This window comes from Phalaenopsis equestris, unplaced genomic scaffold, assembly GCF_001263595.1.
Source record: "Phalaenopsis equestris unplaced genomic scaffold, ASM126359v1 Scaffold207403, whole genome shotgun sequence".
Classification (NCBI taxonomy): Eukaryota; Viridiplantae; Streptophyta; class Magnoliopsida; order Asparagales; family Orchidaceae; genus Phalaenopsis; species Phalaenopsis equestris.
Genome location: NW_018226737.1, coordinates 298,911 through 317,712, shown reverse-complemented (window position 1 = coordinate 317,712; position 18,802 = coordinate 298,911). Strand labels below are relative to the sequence as shown.

General features: G+C 33.6%; 2 protein-coding genes across 6 annotated transcripts in view; one reads left to right on the top strand and one right to left on the bottom strand.

The window, feature by feature from the left end:
• Positions 1 to 15,373, top strand: part of LOC110036493 (pentatricopeptide repeat-containing protein At2g19280-like) — a 22,930-nt gene extending 7,557 nt beyond the window's left edge. Inside the window, exons 1-4 of one of the 5 annotated variants that reach the window (XM_020740950.1) lie at positions 6,039 to 7,086; positions 7,960 to 8,710; positions 8,801 to 8,902; positions 15,300 to 15,373. In XM_020740950.1, coding sequence (XP_020596609.1) covers positions 6,525 to 7,086; positions 7,960 to 8,690 — 1,293 coding nt within the window. In that variant the 5' untranslated portion in view covers positions 6,039 to 6,524 and the 3' untranslated portion in view covers positions 8,691 to 8,710; positions 8,801 to 8,902; positions 15,300 to 15,373. Of the gene's footprint in view, positions 1 to 6,038; positions 7,347 to 7,959; positions 8,711 to 8,793; positions 8,903 to 15,299 lie in introns of those variants that run through there. The other 4 variants (XM_020740949.1, XM_020740953.1, XM_020740951.1 and 1 more) reach the window with 4 other exon arrangements.
• LOC110036491 lies at positions 15,276 to 16,034 on the bottom strand. Its single transcript, XM_020740944.1, has 2 exons — positions 15,766 to 16,034; positions 15,276 to 15,465 (listed from the first exon to the last, which is right to left on the bottom strand). Exons 1-2 carry the CDS (start codon positions 16,023 to 16,025, stop codon positions 15,276 to 15,278), a joined length of 450 nt encoding a protein of 149 aa, XP_020596603.1. The 5' UTR covers positions 16,026 to 16,034.
• Between the last annotated feature and the right edge of the window lie 2,768 nt (positions 16,035 to 18,802).

Genomic DNA, 18,802 nt, shown 5'->3' with positions numbered 1-18,802 from the left:
TGTCGATGACTTGATCTTCACAGGAAACAATCCAAGCATGTTTGAAAAGTTCAAAGAAGCGATGACAAAGGAGTTCGAAATGACAGATATTGGGCTTATGACATGCTACCTTGGCATTGAAGTCAAGCAAACGGAAGATGGGATCTTCATCTCTCAAGAAGGTTATGCAAGGGAGATATTGAAGAAAATTCAAGATGGAGAATAGTCAACCTATAAAAACCCCTATAGAATGTGGAGTCAAGCTATCACAGTTTGATGAGGGAAAAAGAATTGCTCCAACGTTTTTCAAGAGTTTGGTTGGAAGTTTGCGCTACTTAACATGCACAAGACCTGATATTCTTTATGATGTTGGACTTGTCAGTCGCTACATGGAGACTCCGACTGTTACCCACCTGAAGACTGCTAAAAGAATTATGCGCTATATCAAAGGTACAATTGATTTTGGCTTATTTTACTCATCATCCAATAATTTCAAGCTTGTAGGATATAGCGACAGTGATGTGATTGGGCTGGAGATATGGATGATAGAAAGAGCACTACAGGGTTCGTGTTCTTCATAGGAGACACTGCTTTCACTTGGATGTCAAAGAAACAACCAATTGTCACTCTTTCTACTTGCGAAGCAGAGTACGTGGCTGCAACCTCATGTGTTTGTCATGCAATTTGGCTTCGAAATCTATTAAAGGAGTTAAGTTTACCACAAGAAGAGACGATTAAGATTTGTATTGATAACAAGTCTGCAATCGCGCTAGCAAAAAATCTCGTTTTCCACGATAGAAGCAAGCACATTGATATGCGTTATCACTACATCAGAGAATGCATCGAAAGAAGGGAGATACAAGTGCAGTACGTGAAGTCTCAAGACCAAGTTGCAGATATTTTTACCAAGCCACTGAAGAGTGAAGACTTTATTAAAATGAGAAGTTTGTTTGGAGTCACAAAATCAAGTTTAAGAGGGGGTGTTGAAATATAAACTTGGTTTTATTTGTTTAAATAAATCTTAATTTCTAGAAGTTTATTCTAGAAAATGTGGTAGGTATGAAATTATTGTGTAGTAGGTGTGGTAGGTGTGGTAGGTGTTGAATTATTGTGTGGTAGGTGTGGAATTATTTGTAACCATTGGATTGTAATTGTGGTGGCACAATCTTAGCCATTAATTTAGGAGGTGCCACTAGTATAAATAGGGGTGAAGTCTTTGAGTTTGTATCAAGCCAAGTAAAGGTGATAAATTTGTGTGAAGCTTCTTCCATAAGTTGTGTTTTTAGTCTTTGTCATTTCCTAAAAGCTTTTCCATTCCAACAGGTAGAAGGTTAATTATTAGCCATTATCATCACTGCTTCCTATTCTCCAACCGGAATTTCATCACGAAGCAGAAGAAGAGGAAAACTTAGAGAGCCATAACAAGAGCAGCAAGCAAATCGATTGCTTTAAAATTGAAATGCTTGTAAATAGAAACAACCACTCACACCGGAGGCAAACTCAACATTACAACTGAATGAGCATTGCTTTTGCTACCACACCTATTCCACTTTAAATATAAATGTACTACTTATAAAGGACTCTAAAATTACATTTTCAAAAAAATTGCAAATCTCACTTAACAATATTGAAATTTGAAATGCATATTTCATATGTGTATCCCTTTACATATAATGCATTTCATCTAATTTAAACAAAAAAGAAATGATCCATGCAGATGTGTTATGTAAAGTGTTCAAAAAATAATTTTAAAATAAAAATTTATGTACGCTCCTCATCATCACGTAATCCTCACCAGTATAATTTCTCTCAGTGTACTAGAAGCGTTGTCTTTAAGCCCCTATCAACATATGTAAATTCTGAGACATATAAGGTAGCATCAACATTAGTAAAGTTCTGACTTGATTAACTAATTAGATTTTTGCAAGTGGTTTTGTGATGCCCCAAAGATTTACAACGACCACGTTTGTTAGTCATTATACTCTTTTTGCTTGGACTCTCCATAAAACATTTTTTTCCACTTCCTTTGCCTTTCTTTTAGATCTTGTTATATTAGATACATGCATATAAAAATCGTCGATCGATGCAATTTATTCACTCTTTCTCAGGGCAGTGGAAATCACACTATCATAAGCCATCCTATATCTAAATTTATATTGATAATATCAATAATCAACCAGTATATGACATATGACTTGAGTTTGAAAAAAAAAGGAGAAATATCTGATCATATGAAAATGTTCATCCACATACGTATGCCATGATACTGCATCTTTGTTGCCAATAAAATATGCAATATATGAGAGTCCACTCATTTGTCAATATCCACAACTGCACTTTTTCTATTAGATATCACCTTTATATTTCTTAATGTCCATCGACTTTGGCCTTGTATGTTGTTGAAGGTCTAATGATAAACCTTATCTTTCTTGTAGTTAACCCTCTTATATACTCATCATTTGCAAATACTAATTCAGTTATTCATTTGCTTGATTTAAGATTTCTTTTAGCTCTTTTCTGCATTAGCATGCATCTAATCATGTCCACTAAATCTACAAAAGGTTTCTCCATAGCTTTTCAAATCCATGACTTGAAGAAATCCGATATGTTGCTTGTATAGGTTTGATTTTTAATTTTAGGCTTGAAAAATTTTACAAGACAGGAATGAAGTTGTGGTCTAATTTTAAAAATCTCATTGATTTTTTCTTTGAATTTTGATCTCATGTACACATTTGCCACGCTGCGATGAGATCCCAAGATATGTTGGCTCCTCTTCCTTCCACCCATGAATCTACCACGTGACACTTCCATCTCTAATGTCATTCCTCAACAAGTAGTTGCTAATAAGAAATCTCCATGTAGAGCCCTTATACGGATTGCTTTCATCCAATTGACTTCTCGAATGCACCTTTATTTTTCTTCGCTCTGTGAGAAAGCATGAAAAGCTTTCTCTCACAGCGAAGAACCAGAACAATATCGTGTCAGCAACATGGGAACATGCCAGTTCTCTAAAATTGGAACAGTCTTCCAGTTGGACCGGGGTTGGGGCAGCTCAACACTGGTTTGTTGCAAATCCAGTTCTTGCTCCCACCCTATCATAACCATGTCGGATTCCAGGTTAGACTAGTCCGACTAGCCAGTCCAGTCAGGTTTTCAAAACCAAGATATTATTTAAGAAAAAATAACATAAATAATTCTTATTACATATCATTGATGTTAAAGTTATTTAATTATTTTATTGATGAATTTTAAGAAATTTTATTTTTATTTAATTAAAACTAGAGATGAAGTTTTTGATATGTTTAAAAGTATTAATTAGAAGTAAAAAATAAATTAAATTAGAAAATTAATATTTTAAGATCAGATAAAAGTTGAGAGTATTCTCACTTTTTTTTAATAAATTTTTTAAAGAAAATAGTATTATACATCAAATTATGCCTCTGCATTCACCACAAATTAATGGAATAGCTTAATGAAAAAATTGAATGCTAATTGATATGGTAAATATAATGTTAGTATCCTTAATTTTAACAAATAAACTATGGCAAAAAGCTTTATTAACAACTTATTTTATCTCAAATCAAATAATTTACAAGGATTCTAATAAAACATCTTATGAATTTTTAAAAAATAGAAAACTTAATTAAATGTATTTTACAGTTTTAAGTTTGTTTAACTAAAATGTCCATTAATTCAAGAATGTAAAAAACGAAAATTAGAATCTAAACTTCTTAAATGTGTATTCATAGGATATTATCTAAAAATTATACACATAGATTTCTTATTATTAAATTAGATAATAACAATATTTATAATAATATAATTATGAAATCTTGAGATTCTTAAATTAACATATATGTGTATCGTACGAAAATGAGAAAACTACATTAAAAACTCATGCAGAGCCCTTGTGTGGATTGCTTTCATTCAATTGGCTTCTCGAATGTACTGTTATTTTCCCCCTCTCCGTGAGACAGCACAAAAAACTTTCTCCCACGGTGAATAATCGGAACAATATCATGTCGGTGACATGGGAACCTACTGGTTCCCTAAAATTGGGAATGGTTTTCCAGTTGGACAGGAGTTTTGAGCAGTTCAACGCTGGTTTATTGTAAATCCGGTTCTTGTTCCCACCCATATCAGAATTGTAAGAACCAAATTTTTGTCTTACCTTTCTTTTCCTCTTTGAAATTTTTTATTCCTTGCCTTTTTCCTCTACTTGCAATCATTCCTTTATGGTTGTGGATTTCCCGAGTCGTAACTTTCCTTTTCTCTTTGCCCCTTCTTCTTGTTGCATTCTCGTTTTGATGAGCATCAGTGTTCTATAAAAGCAGAGGTAAGGCTCCAATTGATCTCATCCCCCCCTCTCTCTCTCTATAAAAGCAGAGGTAAGGCTCCAATTGATCTCATCCCCCCCTCTCTCTCTATCTCTCTCTCTCTCTTCCTTCTTCTAATCTCCCTCTTTTATCTCTCTCGATTTTGCTCAAAACCTTCTCCTTTGATTGAATTTGTGCAATACATTCACTTTGGAGCTAAACAGGAAGGCAATAGTAGAATTACAACATATAAGGACCTGAAGCTCCCATGTTCCTTCTCCTTCTGTTCGCTCCTATCTACAACCACTGAGGAAGGTAACCCTTACCTTTCTTCCCTTCCTCTAAATTGCTCACGCACCGCAGTTTCTCTAATCCCATGAATCCATCTCCCAATCATTAACCCGAGATTTAAGGCAAAATAGAGGAGAAACAGGATTTGAAATTGTAGAGTTTAAAGCACTTTTTTTTTATTAAAATTAAATAGGCTCACAATTTCTCCCTTTAAAAATATATAATAGCAATAATAAATTAACAGCTATAATAGTAGTAATAATGCACATTGATTATGTTATACCTAAAATAAATTTAATTGTAAAATTAATTATTTGTTTTTTTTTCTAATTGGTGTAGGATACCAGTCGAACCGTCAAACTTATAGAATTGTCACGTTATCGCCACAAGATAAGTAACTTATGTTTATTGGAGGATGAATGTGCCATTCCTAGTTAGAGTAGTTATTCTTTATTAGTAGTAGAATATCACATCTAGTGTTTATGTTTTGTCAGTCAAATCATTGCTACTTCAATTATGATGTATGACTTATTATAGACCACTTTATTGTTAATAATGAAATTTTCTACCACCTTAATTTATTGCTGAATATTTAATTTAATCATGCAGTTTGATGTTTTCTTTTTCTATACCTGTATGATTTTGCATATCACAAGCCAACATGAAATATTATAACTTTAACATATTTTACCTATAGAAATAATTTGATGTGCTTGTGTGTGATGGCGTGTAAGTCGGTAGAACCCTTTTGGTTTTGGGCTAACCGGGTCAACGGGCCCACAAAGTGGCGACTCTACATGAAATCTCTTGGTCTTTTGGTTAGTATTTGACCTTTCTAGTTTCAGAGTGTCTGTTAAAACCAATTATATCAATATAAATGAAAACATATTAATAAAAAACTTAATAAAAAATGTTTGCATGTTTTCATACAGAATGCATAAATGATTTCTACCCTTTTATTGGTTTTACAGGGTTACATATGCATGTAGTGCTTTTTTCTTACTTGTTGTTTATGTTGTATGCCCAATTTTATTTTTCGTTTATGCTTTAATATAGAATTGTTATTTACTGAGTTTTTCATACTCATTCTTAATATTTTAACATTACAGGTTCTATTTAGCCGCCAGTAGAACCGTCTCAACTAGAATAAGTTTTTCAGTTCTAGTTTATCAGTTTTGATATTTTTTCATAGTATTTGTTTTAGCTATTTATTCTCTTTGTTGAGTCTGCACAGTTGTTCTTTGTTGTTTTATATGCTTTGATTCAACTAAATTTCTATTTTCAGTCTAAGTTGTATCATTAAACTTTTAGAAATTAATTATAAAAAAAATTCATTAAAATTTATATTTTAGTTTTATTTGCAATGAAGTCTTTCATTAAAAATATAAAATGTTTAAAATCATTTTCTCATGTCCTTTGTTGCCCGGTGCACCGCTGCTATTATCTTCAAAAACCTGAGTGGAGCTAGGTTTAAGCCCAACCAAACGGTCCCTGAATCCATCCCTACATTCTCACTTCGCCTGTGTTTTAAGCCGCCGACCCGTCCTCCGTCGGCCAGTTGCTTCGCTGTTGATCTGTGATGCTATCCGTAAGCATACTGCAGAGGCATCCTGCTATAGTTCGTCTTCCTTGAAGCAGAGTAACATTGGAGATGAGGAAAAGGAGGAGAGGTAATTGGATTGGGAGAACTGTAGACGATGAAGTAGCAGCTTTCTTCCTCCTTTGCTCCCATACTTTAAGTTTTCCCTTTGTTTTCCTCCTCACTCTACAGTTAGAGGGGTCTCCAAGCAGCATCTTGATGAAACTACTTGTGAAGCTCCACCATTTTTCCCTCGCCCTCCCTTTTTCTTCTCGCCATTCCTTGCCTCTATTTTCCCAGTATCCTTGGAACTTAACTCCGAAGCTTTAGAATTTAGCCTTAGTTTCCCCCCTAAGGAAATGGTTAACTCCCTGTGTAGTCCCATCCACTACCCTTTTAATCTGTCTCCCGTTCTCCACTTTTGTCTGTCTTCTTCGCTCATTCCTTTACCTTCCCTCACGCCACGTTTTCTACATCGTCATCTTGGGTTTGCATGCCATTTTCTCTTGGATTCCGACTTGTGGAACTCCGAAGAGTCCGAGATTGATCACAATTTCTCAGGATCTCCCTCCGAAACCGCTTTCATTCCCATCATCAGCCGTGTTAGCTATCCAGCACTTAAAATTAATACTGGAAATCCCTTCGATAAGAAGCATTCCTTTAGAAAATGGGGTCACAAAGATAATTCCATGAAAAGAATTACGTCAGCTCTTTCAAACCAAGGATGGGATCTAAACTTCCATTCTTCCTTAGTCATCGACCTGGATTCTTGGTATTTTACCCGCATGCTAAATGATTTGTACGATGAGAGCTTGGATGCTGCCCTCGTGTATTACTTGTTCAGGATTTTGCATAGGTCCGTTTACAAATTAAAGCAAAAGCTGCATACCTACTGCCTGATGGTCCACATAGCTGTCTCAGGTAATATGAACCATGTTGCCATGAAACTTCTCCGCGGTATTGTTAGAAGTACTGAAAAATTTGAAGATGGCCTTAATTTTATCTTCCTTGCATTGTGGCAGACGAGGAAAAATGCAGTCGAGTTGGAAACTGCATATAGTATGCTTGTTATTTGTTTTGCAGAGCAGGGCATGTTGGATATAGCTCTTAAATTAATAGTAAGGATGGAGATGTTTGGTTTCTATCCAAGCAATGGTGTCTATATTGCTGTTGGTTTCTTGGTAAAGTCACAGTTTACGGATAAATTTGAATCTGCTAGGGATTTATTTGTGCAAATGCAAAGCTTAGGAGGTCCATTGATTGGATTAACTCTAAGCTTATTTATTCGGGAATTTTGTGCTTCTGGTTGCTTGGAGTCTGCTTGCAAGTTACTCTACGACATTCCAACTTTTGGTGGTATGGCTGATAGTGTTACATACACAATTGTGATAGATGCATTTTGTAAAAGAGGCTTTTTGAAAGAGGCAACTTCATTGCTGTTTAAGATGGCTCAAATGGGTTTATTATTAGATTCTACTTTAGTTGCTTCTCTTGTTCACGGTTATTGTAAGATTGGTAGGTTGGAAGCTGCATTTTTTCTGTTAAATATTTCTGCTTGTCTTCCTGACTCTTTCGTGTATAATAGTTTTATTTACACATGGTGTCAAAATGGTGATGTTGAAAATGCTCATGCACTATTGAACACAATGATTGATTTAGATGTAGCTCCTGATTCTATCAATTATACTACTGTGATAAATGGCTATTGTAGACTACGCCAGATAAATCATGCTATGAAAACTTATGGACAAATGATTAAAAGAGGTATTGAACCAACTATTGTTACTTATGCAGTTTTGGTTGACGGTCATTGCAAGAATGATGATATTCAAGGGGCGGAGAATGTCTTTAATGCACTGGAAAGAGATGGGTTTAAGGCTGATGTAACTACTTATAATACTTTGATCAATGTGTATAGCAAGAAGGGACATATGCACAAAGCATATGAACTAGTGGATTTGATGAGGAAGGCTGGGATTTTTCCAGATTCTGTGACATACAATATGATTATGCATGGACTTATAAAGAGAGGATTTGCTATTAAAACAATCTTCAATGAACTTATCAGAAGAGGGTATTCTCCTGATAAGATGTATTCATCAGATAAGTTTACTTGTACAAATATTATTCATGGCTATTCTAAAGAAGGAAGGTTAGGAGAAGCTTATCTTATATGGTGTAGTATGAGCAAAAGAGGGATGGCACCTGATGTTGTCACTTGCAGTGCTTTGTTGAATGGGTTCTGTAAAATGCATCGTATGCAGGATGCTGATGTTCTATTTCAGAAGATGTTGGATGCTGGTTTGGTGCCTGACTTAATCTTGTACAATACCCTCGTACGTGGATTTTGTAGTGTTGGTGACATCAGTAAAGCTTGCCAAATACTAGTCATGATGAGGGCTAGTGGTATTTTTCCTAATGATACTACACACTGTGCTCTAATTATCGGGTTTGAGAAAAATGGCATAGAGAATGCCCAAGAAAGTGTAACAATGTTAATGCAACAGATGTTTTCAATGGAATGACATTATTTTGTGACTAACATGTGAGTATATCTTCACAAACATATTTGATAGAAACAGTTCTCTATTTACTTTTTGATTTTTCAAATAGCTTTCATATCATCAGTTTGTAGATTTCAAATCCCAGCTGGTGATCAAAAGAATGATAACTTGGATCTGGAGATTTTGCAGCATGTTAAGTGCCTTGTTAAGGAGATATAACAAGGTCAAACTAGGTTTGTTTATGATCATTTTGCACTCCAATATTTATAAACTATAAATATTTGTGTTTGCATCAATAATGCAAAATCAATTTGTTCAACAGTATTTGTGATATTTTGGCTGAATTATGCATTAGTAGAGTTGCATCCTGACTCAATTTTTTTTGCTTTTATTGATAGTAACGAGATCTATAAGTTATGCCAATATTTTATCTGTATGGGATACAGAAATGTAAATGATCTATGGCTTATACCACTTATTGTGTTGTGAAATATTTGTAGTGTTAGAGAGAGATTTTGGGGTCTCTACATTGAACAAAATTCTAGCCCACATATAGGTAAGTTTATTATAACTTTAGGCAAGAAGTTTTTGTGGAGAATTCGAGAATGGGAAAAATCACGAGGCTTACACCACATGAAATATTTTTATGGAACATTTGAAAATGTGTTAATACATTATAGTGTACATGAATTGTGAAAGATATCTCCCACAGTAGTAGTTGGTTTCATGAGGTAACAAATTATCATTAAGGCAATGGTCAGTTGTATGCTTAGTTGGAAATTAGATGATCGAAAAGATGGGTGTTGAACATCTAGGGCTAATGGATGTTGGACATTAGTAGTTAGTTGACTTAGGGCATTGATTGATGAGGAATATTGAAATTTAGGGGCATATATGTTAATAATGTAAAATAGCACGTGTTTTGTTAAATAACTTGTGTTAACCCATACTGTAACAGGGCACGCCCCACGCTATTAGTATATCAAGGCATGTGTAGTCAAAATGATGTGCACTATACATTATATTGTACACGAATTGTGAAAGGTATCTCCCACAATGATAATTGGTTCATGAGGTATCAAATTATCACTAAGCCAATGGTCAGTGGTATGCTTAGTTGGACATTAGATGATCTGAAAGATGGGTGTTGGATATCGATGGCTAATGGATGGTAGACATTAGTAGTTGGTTGACATAGGGCAATGATTGATGAGGAATATTGAAGAACAGACGTATATATGTTAATAATGTAAAATAGCACGTGCTTCATCAAATAACATGTGTTATAGTCCATCCTGTAATAGGGCACACCCGACGCTATTAGTGTATTAAAGCATGTGTAGTCAAAATAATGTGCACTATACGTGTTTTTTATGCATGGTGGTTTATAATGTACTGCTGTTATAACACGCTATTTAATTTCTCCAATTTAGTTTTTTTAAAAAGCTGTTATATTTAATAATTTATAGTATTATTATTATTTTCCCTTTAACTAGGGTTTAAGTTTGTGTCACACATTTGTAATCTTATCACTTTGAAATGATCTCTCATGCACGTTATAGACACTCATTGTGAGGGGGGTGAGTTTAGGATTCTCCTACTATAGCGAGTCTCGAGCTACCAGGTGAGCATAAATAGGAGAATTGTAAGTGCAACTACGGAACGATGGACTATGGAACTATGATGGAGTTGCTAAGAAATTCAAATGCGCAAGAAGGAAATTGTTATCTTCATCTTCAGAGAATGAACTCTGATGTTCTCATTGAACACAAGCATTTGTTCTAAAAAATAACACAAAGTTCTTCCCTTTTGAATATGATCCTCTCTTGAACTGATGATAAGAGCTTCTATTCATTTTTGATTTGTTATTGAGTCAAACATAATCCTTGTCTGAGTCATTAGAATCCTCTCAAACATGTCTTTCGTCTTCTTCGATAGAATCCGTGACCCAATCTTCTTTTATCTTTGCCTAACATTTTATGTAATAATTTTTTTGCTCTTTTTTCTTTTCTTTCTATAATTTTATCGCAAGATTTCCTTCTCTTAATTTATATCAGTTTTTTGTTTTTTCCCCTTTATTTTTCATTTAATTTGGTTCAATCTTGTTACATTTTATTAATGTGCAAAACTATGATCTTATTATTTGAGGATATTGTTAAGCTACATTGTACCACATTTCTATTTATTAATTATCAGAAAAAGAAGAATGTCGGATTTATATCAAACTTATAGAAAAGTACTACGTGAAATTATGTTGCCATGCATTCAAAATTGATCTCAACTATGTCAAATGTAATTCATATGAAAAAGATATGAAGGGAGGAATTACTTGTCGTAAATAACACTTGGTTTAATGCTTTAAAATGCAGATTAGCTACCCTTAAAATGTCAAGGTGAAATCAGAATAGTTTGAACATGAAGTTGAAAGAGCAAATTAATGAAATGCTACATGATGTTATGTATGAAGAAGGTGATTTTGATATGATGGATGATGGTATTTCAGTCCTAGGACAATTATGGAGTCATCATAAGTCAAATCAAATACTTTTGAGTCAAATTCAATAATTACTTCTATGCTTAAAGAACCAAAATGTTAAATGATGCTTGGATACATTTTAAACTCCAAATGTATTTAACATTATGTTGAAAAAAATAGTAAAATTTAAAAATAAATGTATGAGGCTAGGAAGTGGCTGGGGAAAGAGCAATTTATTTATAAAAGGCTATTATCACTTGACTTCTATTATTATTTGATTATATGATGGGGTAATATTTAAATCATTAATAAAACTAGCTAATTCTAGGGTTGCGCTACCTTTTTGAACTTGAAACACTTTTTTATCCACAGTAAATAAGATTGAAGAAAATGCTCACTTTTGAAGACTTTGTGCTGGACTTATTCATAGGAAACAAAAGCTGTGAAAGATCAAACCATCTTTTAAACATATTTTTAGAGTCTATGATGTATGCAGTCAATGTAGGTGGCCTTCACTGGAAGGCCCTCAGACAACATAAAGCAAAGCATTGTTGTGTTAAAAAAAATGAGACAGTTGTTTGGATCAAAGAAGCAACAACATAAAGCATGATCAAAATTTTAAAATCATTGAAAGAAGATGGGAATTGTAGCTCTATCGACTCTTGCATGTAGCCTCCTATTTCTGAAATCTCGATCAATTTTTTAGTAACTCAAGATTAAAAATGACAAGTAGCTGATGGCTTACCTGGATCCATAAGATGATGTGAAGGATTTTTGTGATTCCTTTAGTCAGAGGACAAAGGATACTTGGTACTATGTAATATGATTTTAAAATATTAATTTTAATTTGTGTATAATATTAATTTTGCTTACATGCATGCATTAGATGATGTGAATGATTTTTTTGGATTCCTTTACTTAGGGGACAAAGGATTACTTGGATACTTTGCAATATGATTTTAAAATATTAATTTTAATTTGTGTATAATAATAATTTTATATTAAATAATGGTAAAAGTTTTATAATGCTAATCAAATGGTGGCTATCAGATGTTCAAGGAACTTAATGTTTGCAAAGTTTTGCTATTAAAGTGCTTTCTTTCTTCAAATTGTTCTAGATATAAATTAAGATTTTAAATTGCGTAATTGTGTATTGAGGCATTTTTCATTTATGAGGCGAGGCGTAAGCCTTAAGGCGGATGTAGGGTAAAAATAATATTTTAGCATAATAATTTATAGATATTATAAAGAAAGATATATTTACTTCCTAACATAATAAAATATCACGGATTGTAATTATATGAAATAAAAAAAATATGTAAGCCATAAAATATTATGTAACAGCTTACACAAATAATAATGTAAATATTAATCGATCAAACTAACATAAAACATGAAACAAAAGTAACATAAGATATTATCTTAAGAGTGTAAGAGATAAGATGAGTTTAGCATAATAAACTTTTTTTACTTTTATTATCCAGCATCATAATATTTATACATCTAAATATGAATATAATATATAATAAAAAATTCTCCTTTCTCTCATCACTAACCAGGTTTTCATTGGAGTCATCATCATATTTTATAGTTTTCTCCATTGTTTTTACTTCAGTTGAGGCTAAATTTTTCCATTACTTTCTCTTCTTCAACCCTGTCATCTTCCTCTTTCCTTCCAAATAATAAAGGATATGCATAATATATTTTCTTAATTAACTTTTAAGATAATACCAAACTCTTAAATTTTTATAAATACATTTCCTTTTATTCTATTGTTGTTTAGTTTTGGATGTGGTAGCCTTATTCTCATCCTCATAATAAAAATAAATTTAATGTTCAGTTTTTCTTGTTGTAACTCATATAGTGTGATCCCATTGTCATCATGTACAAACCACCCATAATCTGATGACATATCTTCACATATTAAAGGATCTTCGTCATCCTTTAAACCTTTCTCTTCAAACTTATATCCTTTAATATCTTATTGTACATGATGTATAGCAAAAAAATCATCATTAAGTTTATTAGATATTTTTTTGTATGAAATTGATTATATATTCTAATTGTGCTCAAACCCAGATAACGAATATGTAAGTCTTAATACTTTAATAGCAAAATATTGTAGCTCTCGAGTACTATCACCAAACTGGATCCACTATTCAACTTGTTTGAAAAAAAAATAATAATTACAAATTTAAAACTTAGTATTTAGCTACTTAATTCTTTTTTTAATAAACATATTAAATATTAAAAACAACTAAATAATATTTTGTAACATTATCTTTTGTTTTTGTTAGGCCAATGAAACTTTAGTTATTCTAGGAGGAACAAGTTGTATATCTGCAGCTGCCCTCTCTGTTGAGTCAACAATCTCAATCTATTCATATAAATGATATAGCCTCAATTTAATCTCAGTGTTGTGGGGCTTATTTTCAGCATATTGAAATTAAGGTTTGAGGATATTTCCAACAACATGCAAATAGAGATGGAGTTGAAGCTCTCATTTATTATCAATGATATCCTAAATCTTTCTATAATTGACCTCTTCACCTCTTAAGTTATGGGTTATTAATTCATTTGTCCAATCAATTAAATTGTAAATTAAACTTCTAGTTGGTTTTTTTTTGTATCCATCATCCTCAGAAATTGAACTATTAGCCTAGTGTTGCTATTGCATATGTTACACCAGAAAAAAATATTTTATTTAAAATATTTCTTTTGAATTCTTTCCTATTAATTTATTTGCCCATGCATTGCTAAGTTAATTATTGGAAGTGAATATTTCGTTCAATGGTTGCCTAACTTTCAAAATATTTAATGGAGTAAAAAAAGCACAAATCTTCATGTAATAGAGCGTAAGAGTTCTTAAAATAATTTTCTCATCAAAGTTAATGCTCAAGAATGATTGTAAATAAATTTATTAATCTACTTTACTTTTTAATGTTGGGTAATTCATAATTTTCTTTAATATCAAGTATATAAAATGTGTAGCACAAGTTGTCTAATATAAACGCTCTCTTCTCTATCATCTTATTCTTAATTTCCCTGTAAGGACCGGAGTTATCTGGCACAATCTGTACCTGCAAATGCTCTTTAATTGCTTCTGTCACTTCATCAAGCCGTCCAAAAATGTATTCTATATCATTCACCTGATTTGATACTTCCACAAAGTTTAAAAAGGCTGTGTCATTTATATTATTTATTATAATGTCAATCAAGCTTCTATTCTTTATATGCTAATCTGACACCAAATTTTCTTAATCTCTTCTATAATTTTCTGTGTATAACTTGACTTCTCATTCAATATTCATGCCTTCAAATCATATATAAATAAGGATTTATGCCTTGAATTAACAGTAATGAAACATATTATATTAAAGTAAGAAGGGGATGTCATCACATTAAATGAAATTGCATTCTCATACAAAAACTCTTTCAATATCTATGCAGACATGTTTGTGTTCCTCTCTAGCATGCTCTGGATATATCTTCTGTGCTATAACTGCTCTCTCTATAACTCCTGTCATCTTCCAACAATCTTTCAATATCTATGCAGCATGTTTGCGTTCCTCTCTATTACTCTTGCTCATATATTGAACTCGGGGATCTGTTATGCATGTAGGCTTTGGTTGTAAAGACGATGAGGAGTTCTTGGCATTGCGCCTACTCCTATAAGTAAGAACAGACAACAACTCTATCATAAAACTATGCTGTGCAAGATGCTTAGACATCGTCGAATTTTTAATTTATGATTGGATCTCATCTTTTACTGCATCTAGCACTTAGCATGCGGTGCAACATTATTATCATAGCTGGAGATGATATTCTTTATTCTTGTAATACTTCTTTTAAGTACCTTTTTCATAATAGTTGCATCTAAAATAAACATGTCATATCGTTGCCGACAATTTTGACTTGCACACCATGTCTTCATGTCAGATATTTTTTATTATCCAATGTTGATTTCTCCTTGCTTCTAATCATTTCTTAGAAAACCTGAAAACCTTGTAATAAAATATTTATCTGAAAATTCAAACGAATTAAAGCTCATATAAATTTTAAAAAAAATGAAATATTAAGGTTTAGAGTTGTAGAAGAATATATTTAGTTCTTATGCAACTTGAATAAGACTATTTGTTGAATGGTGATAACAGGTGGCTATGGCAATGCCGGCGGCAGCTAGTTGAGCTGGTGATAATGGAGCTGTAATAGGCGCCGAAGGCAACAGTGGCAGCAACAAGAGCGGTATGTAGAGTCAGCAGAAGCAAAAAGTGGCTGCTGTAGCAAAATGAGCAGTGGCGCTGGTGGTAGCAGGAGCAGATTGTCACGGACAAATAGTCCCACATCGGCTAGGTGTAGGGCCGAAAAGCAGTATTTAAGTCCTGGGCTGCCCACCACCCATAAGGGCTCTTTTGGGAGGTGACAAGTGGTATCAGAGCAGACTACTGCCGGTCCAGTGGGACCCTCGGTGGAGCCGATCCGTGACGAGGGCGTCACGTGATTGGGTGGAGGAGAATGTCACGGACAAATAGTCCCACATCGGCTAGGTGTAGGGCCGAAAAACAGTATTTAAGTCCTGGGCTGCCCACCACCCATAAGGGCTCTTTTGGGAGGTGACAAATGCTGGTGAGTGCAGGAGCTGCAGCGGGGGCAGCGGGAGCAGCAATCGGCTGTTGTAGTGGATAACCAGGTGGTTGTGATAGCGGTGGCGGCTGCAACAGGAGGAGCAAGCAAGAAGCGATCCTCCATGTGTTCCTCCTAGAAGTGATGCATGAATTTTTTTTATCCATCTTCCTTGTTTTAAAATCTTTTGAGACCTGTGTCTCGGAACAATTGTTAGTCTGAGGCTTTGGTAAAAGTATTCTACAATTTTTCTCCATCTTCCAAAATTCACGCGTAAGTTAATTGATGTGTTGAGTTTTGAACCTTAGGGTTTCGAAATCCATTGAGGCGTGGGTTTCAAAATTTTAATTACCTTTTTTTTTTAATCAAAATCTTAATTACGGGTTGCCATAGTAAATTCTTACATGTAATGCTAATGCTTCATTCAAAACCTAGGTTAGATAAAAGGGCAGGTCTCGCATCATCTCTTGATTATCTCTCAATCTCGTCTGTTTTACCCATCTTGCCTTTCAATCCATCATCCACTCTTTTCCCTCTTGCCCTCTTTTCATCTTCTGATCTCTTTCACAATCTCTTCTTTAACTCTTGCCGGTCACTCTCTCACCGTCAATTTCTCTTATATTCTCCCTCTCTTTAAGGGAAAATATTTTCATATGGAATACACACGCAGAGCTGCGTGCGTAATAACCCCTCAATAACCTCCGTTTTGCTGTTATTAGGGGGTTATTAGGAGGTTATTGATATATTAATTTCAATAAAATATAACCTCAATAACCTTTCAATAGCCTTCACATGTTCTATTTCGAGGTTATTCATAAGTTATTATGAGGGTATCGCGGGGTTAATGGAGTACGCATGCAGAGCTATGTGCGTATTTCATATGTAAATATTTCCACTCTTTAAGAGGAGCTATTGCTTTCTCCACCCCAAACGAGCCTTACTCATTTGCATAGTCCAATTTGAGTAAATGATAATAGTGAACTGAGGTAAATTTCATTCACTCATTTAATTTGAAATTTTTTATTAATTAAAAGTTTTAAATGTATTAATCTTAAATTATAAATTTCCTTAAATTTTGTCACTCACTTTTGAGCATCTTATAATCATGTGTAATAATGTTGATTCATTTTATGTATTGAATTAAATCAAACAATTTCATATTTTCTTATAGAAGGTTATTTAATTTAGATTTTTTTTAAAAAAAAGCTTGCTTTATAAAGTCTATTTTTGCCCGGATGATTTATATGCATAGATCACCATAATTTAGAATTTTGTTAAATTTTAAACAAAGCATTGCATATAATTTGATGCTGCATTGATTAGTTCTGATATTTAGTAAAATTTATTGGTTTATCTTTATTATGAAACTCTTGAATTTGATTATCCTTGACATCATTTTAGGCTTTAAAAAAATTCAGATTGTATTTGCATGCCTCAATAAATGATTGTTTTGTAAATTTGTTTATTGGAGTATTTTATTTGAAGAATTGTTGATTAATTACTCATAATTTTTTTTTTTATGTCCTACACGCTATTTGTATGCTAGAACGGTGAAAGTTGATTGTGAAGACAAAAAAATATTGCTTGAAAATATGAGATTAAATTTGAATTAGACACAGAAGTTGAAAAAATACATATATGGATATAGTGTAATTTTTTGAACAAAATAAGTCCACTAAAATCTGAAGGACTTGAAAGATCATTATTCTCAAACTAGGATCGTGTCGTGTGAGAATATTCTAAATGTAGGTAAACAAGAGATATTGAACAATTTGAACATCCTTATAATGACGAAGATAGCTGTGATGTGTGCTAGAAAATTTGCGGCGGTAGAGTAATGGAATATCGTGTTAGCGTCACGAGAATTCAACACATTCACGTGAAAGAAAACAACCAGTAATGACACCAGAAGTTTTTATGTAGACAAACCAGTAAAGGAAAAAAACCATGAGGTTTGACCTAGTTGTAAGAATCCACTATTGATTGATGATTTCAGAAACCCCTTGTCCCACAGAAGGAAAATAGTTACTAGATTTTTCAAGTTACAAAGTTGACCAACGACATCTGGTTGGTGGTGGTTGACGATAATTGATGGTGATCAATGGTGGTTGGTGGTTGTCGTCGGCGGTTGACAGTAACTGACGCGATCAATGTGTGTTGGCGATGGTCGGCGGTGATCGATGATGGTCGGCGATGGTCGGCAGCGATTGGCGGTGGTCGATGACAGTTGCTGGCGGTGATCGACAATGGTAGGAACAATGCTGAATTTCAGTTCCTTTTCAAAGCCTCAAGTTCTCCCTTAAGACTCAAGCTCCCCCTCATGAGAGGGGTGGGACTCTAGTTATAGTGTTATAGATGCAATTAATGCAGAAATATGAACCATCTTGATCGGACAGTATGGAGCTTCTTTTAACCAGACGACGTTTGATGGACCTTTGGGTGCCTTAATGATGTCAGAATTGAGCAATCTTGGGCTCGTTGGATTCGTCTTGTCGAGATGCTAGAACCGATTATAAACTCGCAAGATTTGACATTCGTTTGACCTTCCAAATGTGTCTGGAAATCTTTCAAAAGTAGTTTAATGTCTTAATCTAGGTTTGATTTAACTCAGATTGAACTAGTTTTCCGTCTCATCGCATTAGTCAGTTTGACAATAAGTATACTGAAATCAGAGATTTGGTTGACTCTTAATTCAAGTTCGAATGTTTTTTGTTCAAAAGATTGCATCAAAATTTGTGCAAAACATCGAGATTTGTGCCGGATGATGAAAATTTGTTTGTGGTGTCCATATCATAACTCTTATGAGTTTTATAATAATGAATAGATTCATATAAAGTTAAAAATCCAAGCGAAGCTCAACTGAGACATTTTATTTTACCTTTTCCATGCCTTATGTTTGAATCCTCTTTTATGATAAAAAAATATCTGTTTTCAAGAAAGATGCAATTGGCCTAATAAAGGAAAAATTATTACATCTGAACTCCAGACGTAGAGATATGTCCCGAGTCCAATGAATTACCTCCACTTGGAGTTG

Excerpts from the sequence above, each read along its gene's own strand:
- LOC110036491 (XM_020740944.1), bottom strand. The coding sequence starts at position 16,025 with ATGGAGAAAAATTGTAGAATACTTTTACCAAAGCCTCAGACTAACAAT. Across the intron at positions 15,466-15,765 it reads GCTCCTGCACTCACCAGCAT|CTGCTCCTGCTACCACCAGC; the intron begins TTGTCACCTCCC and ends GTCCGTGACAAT.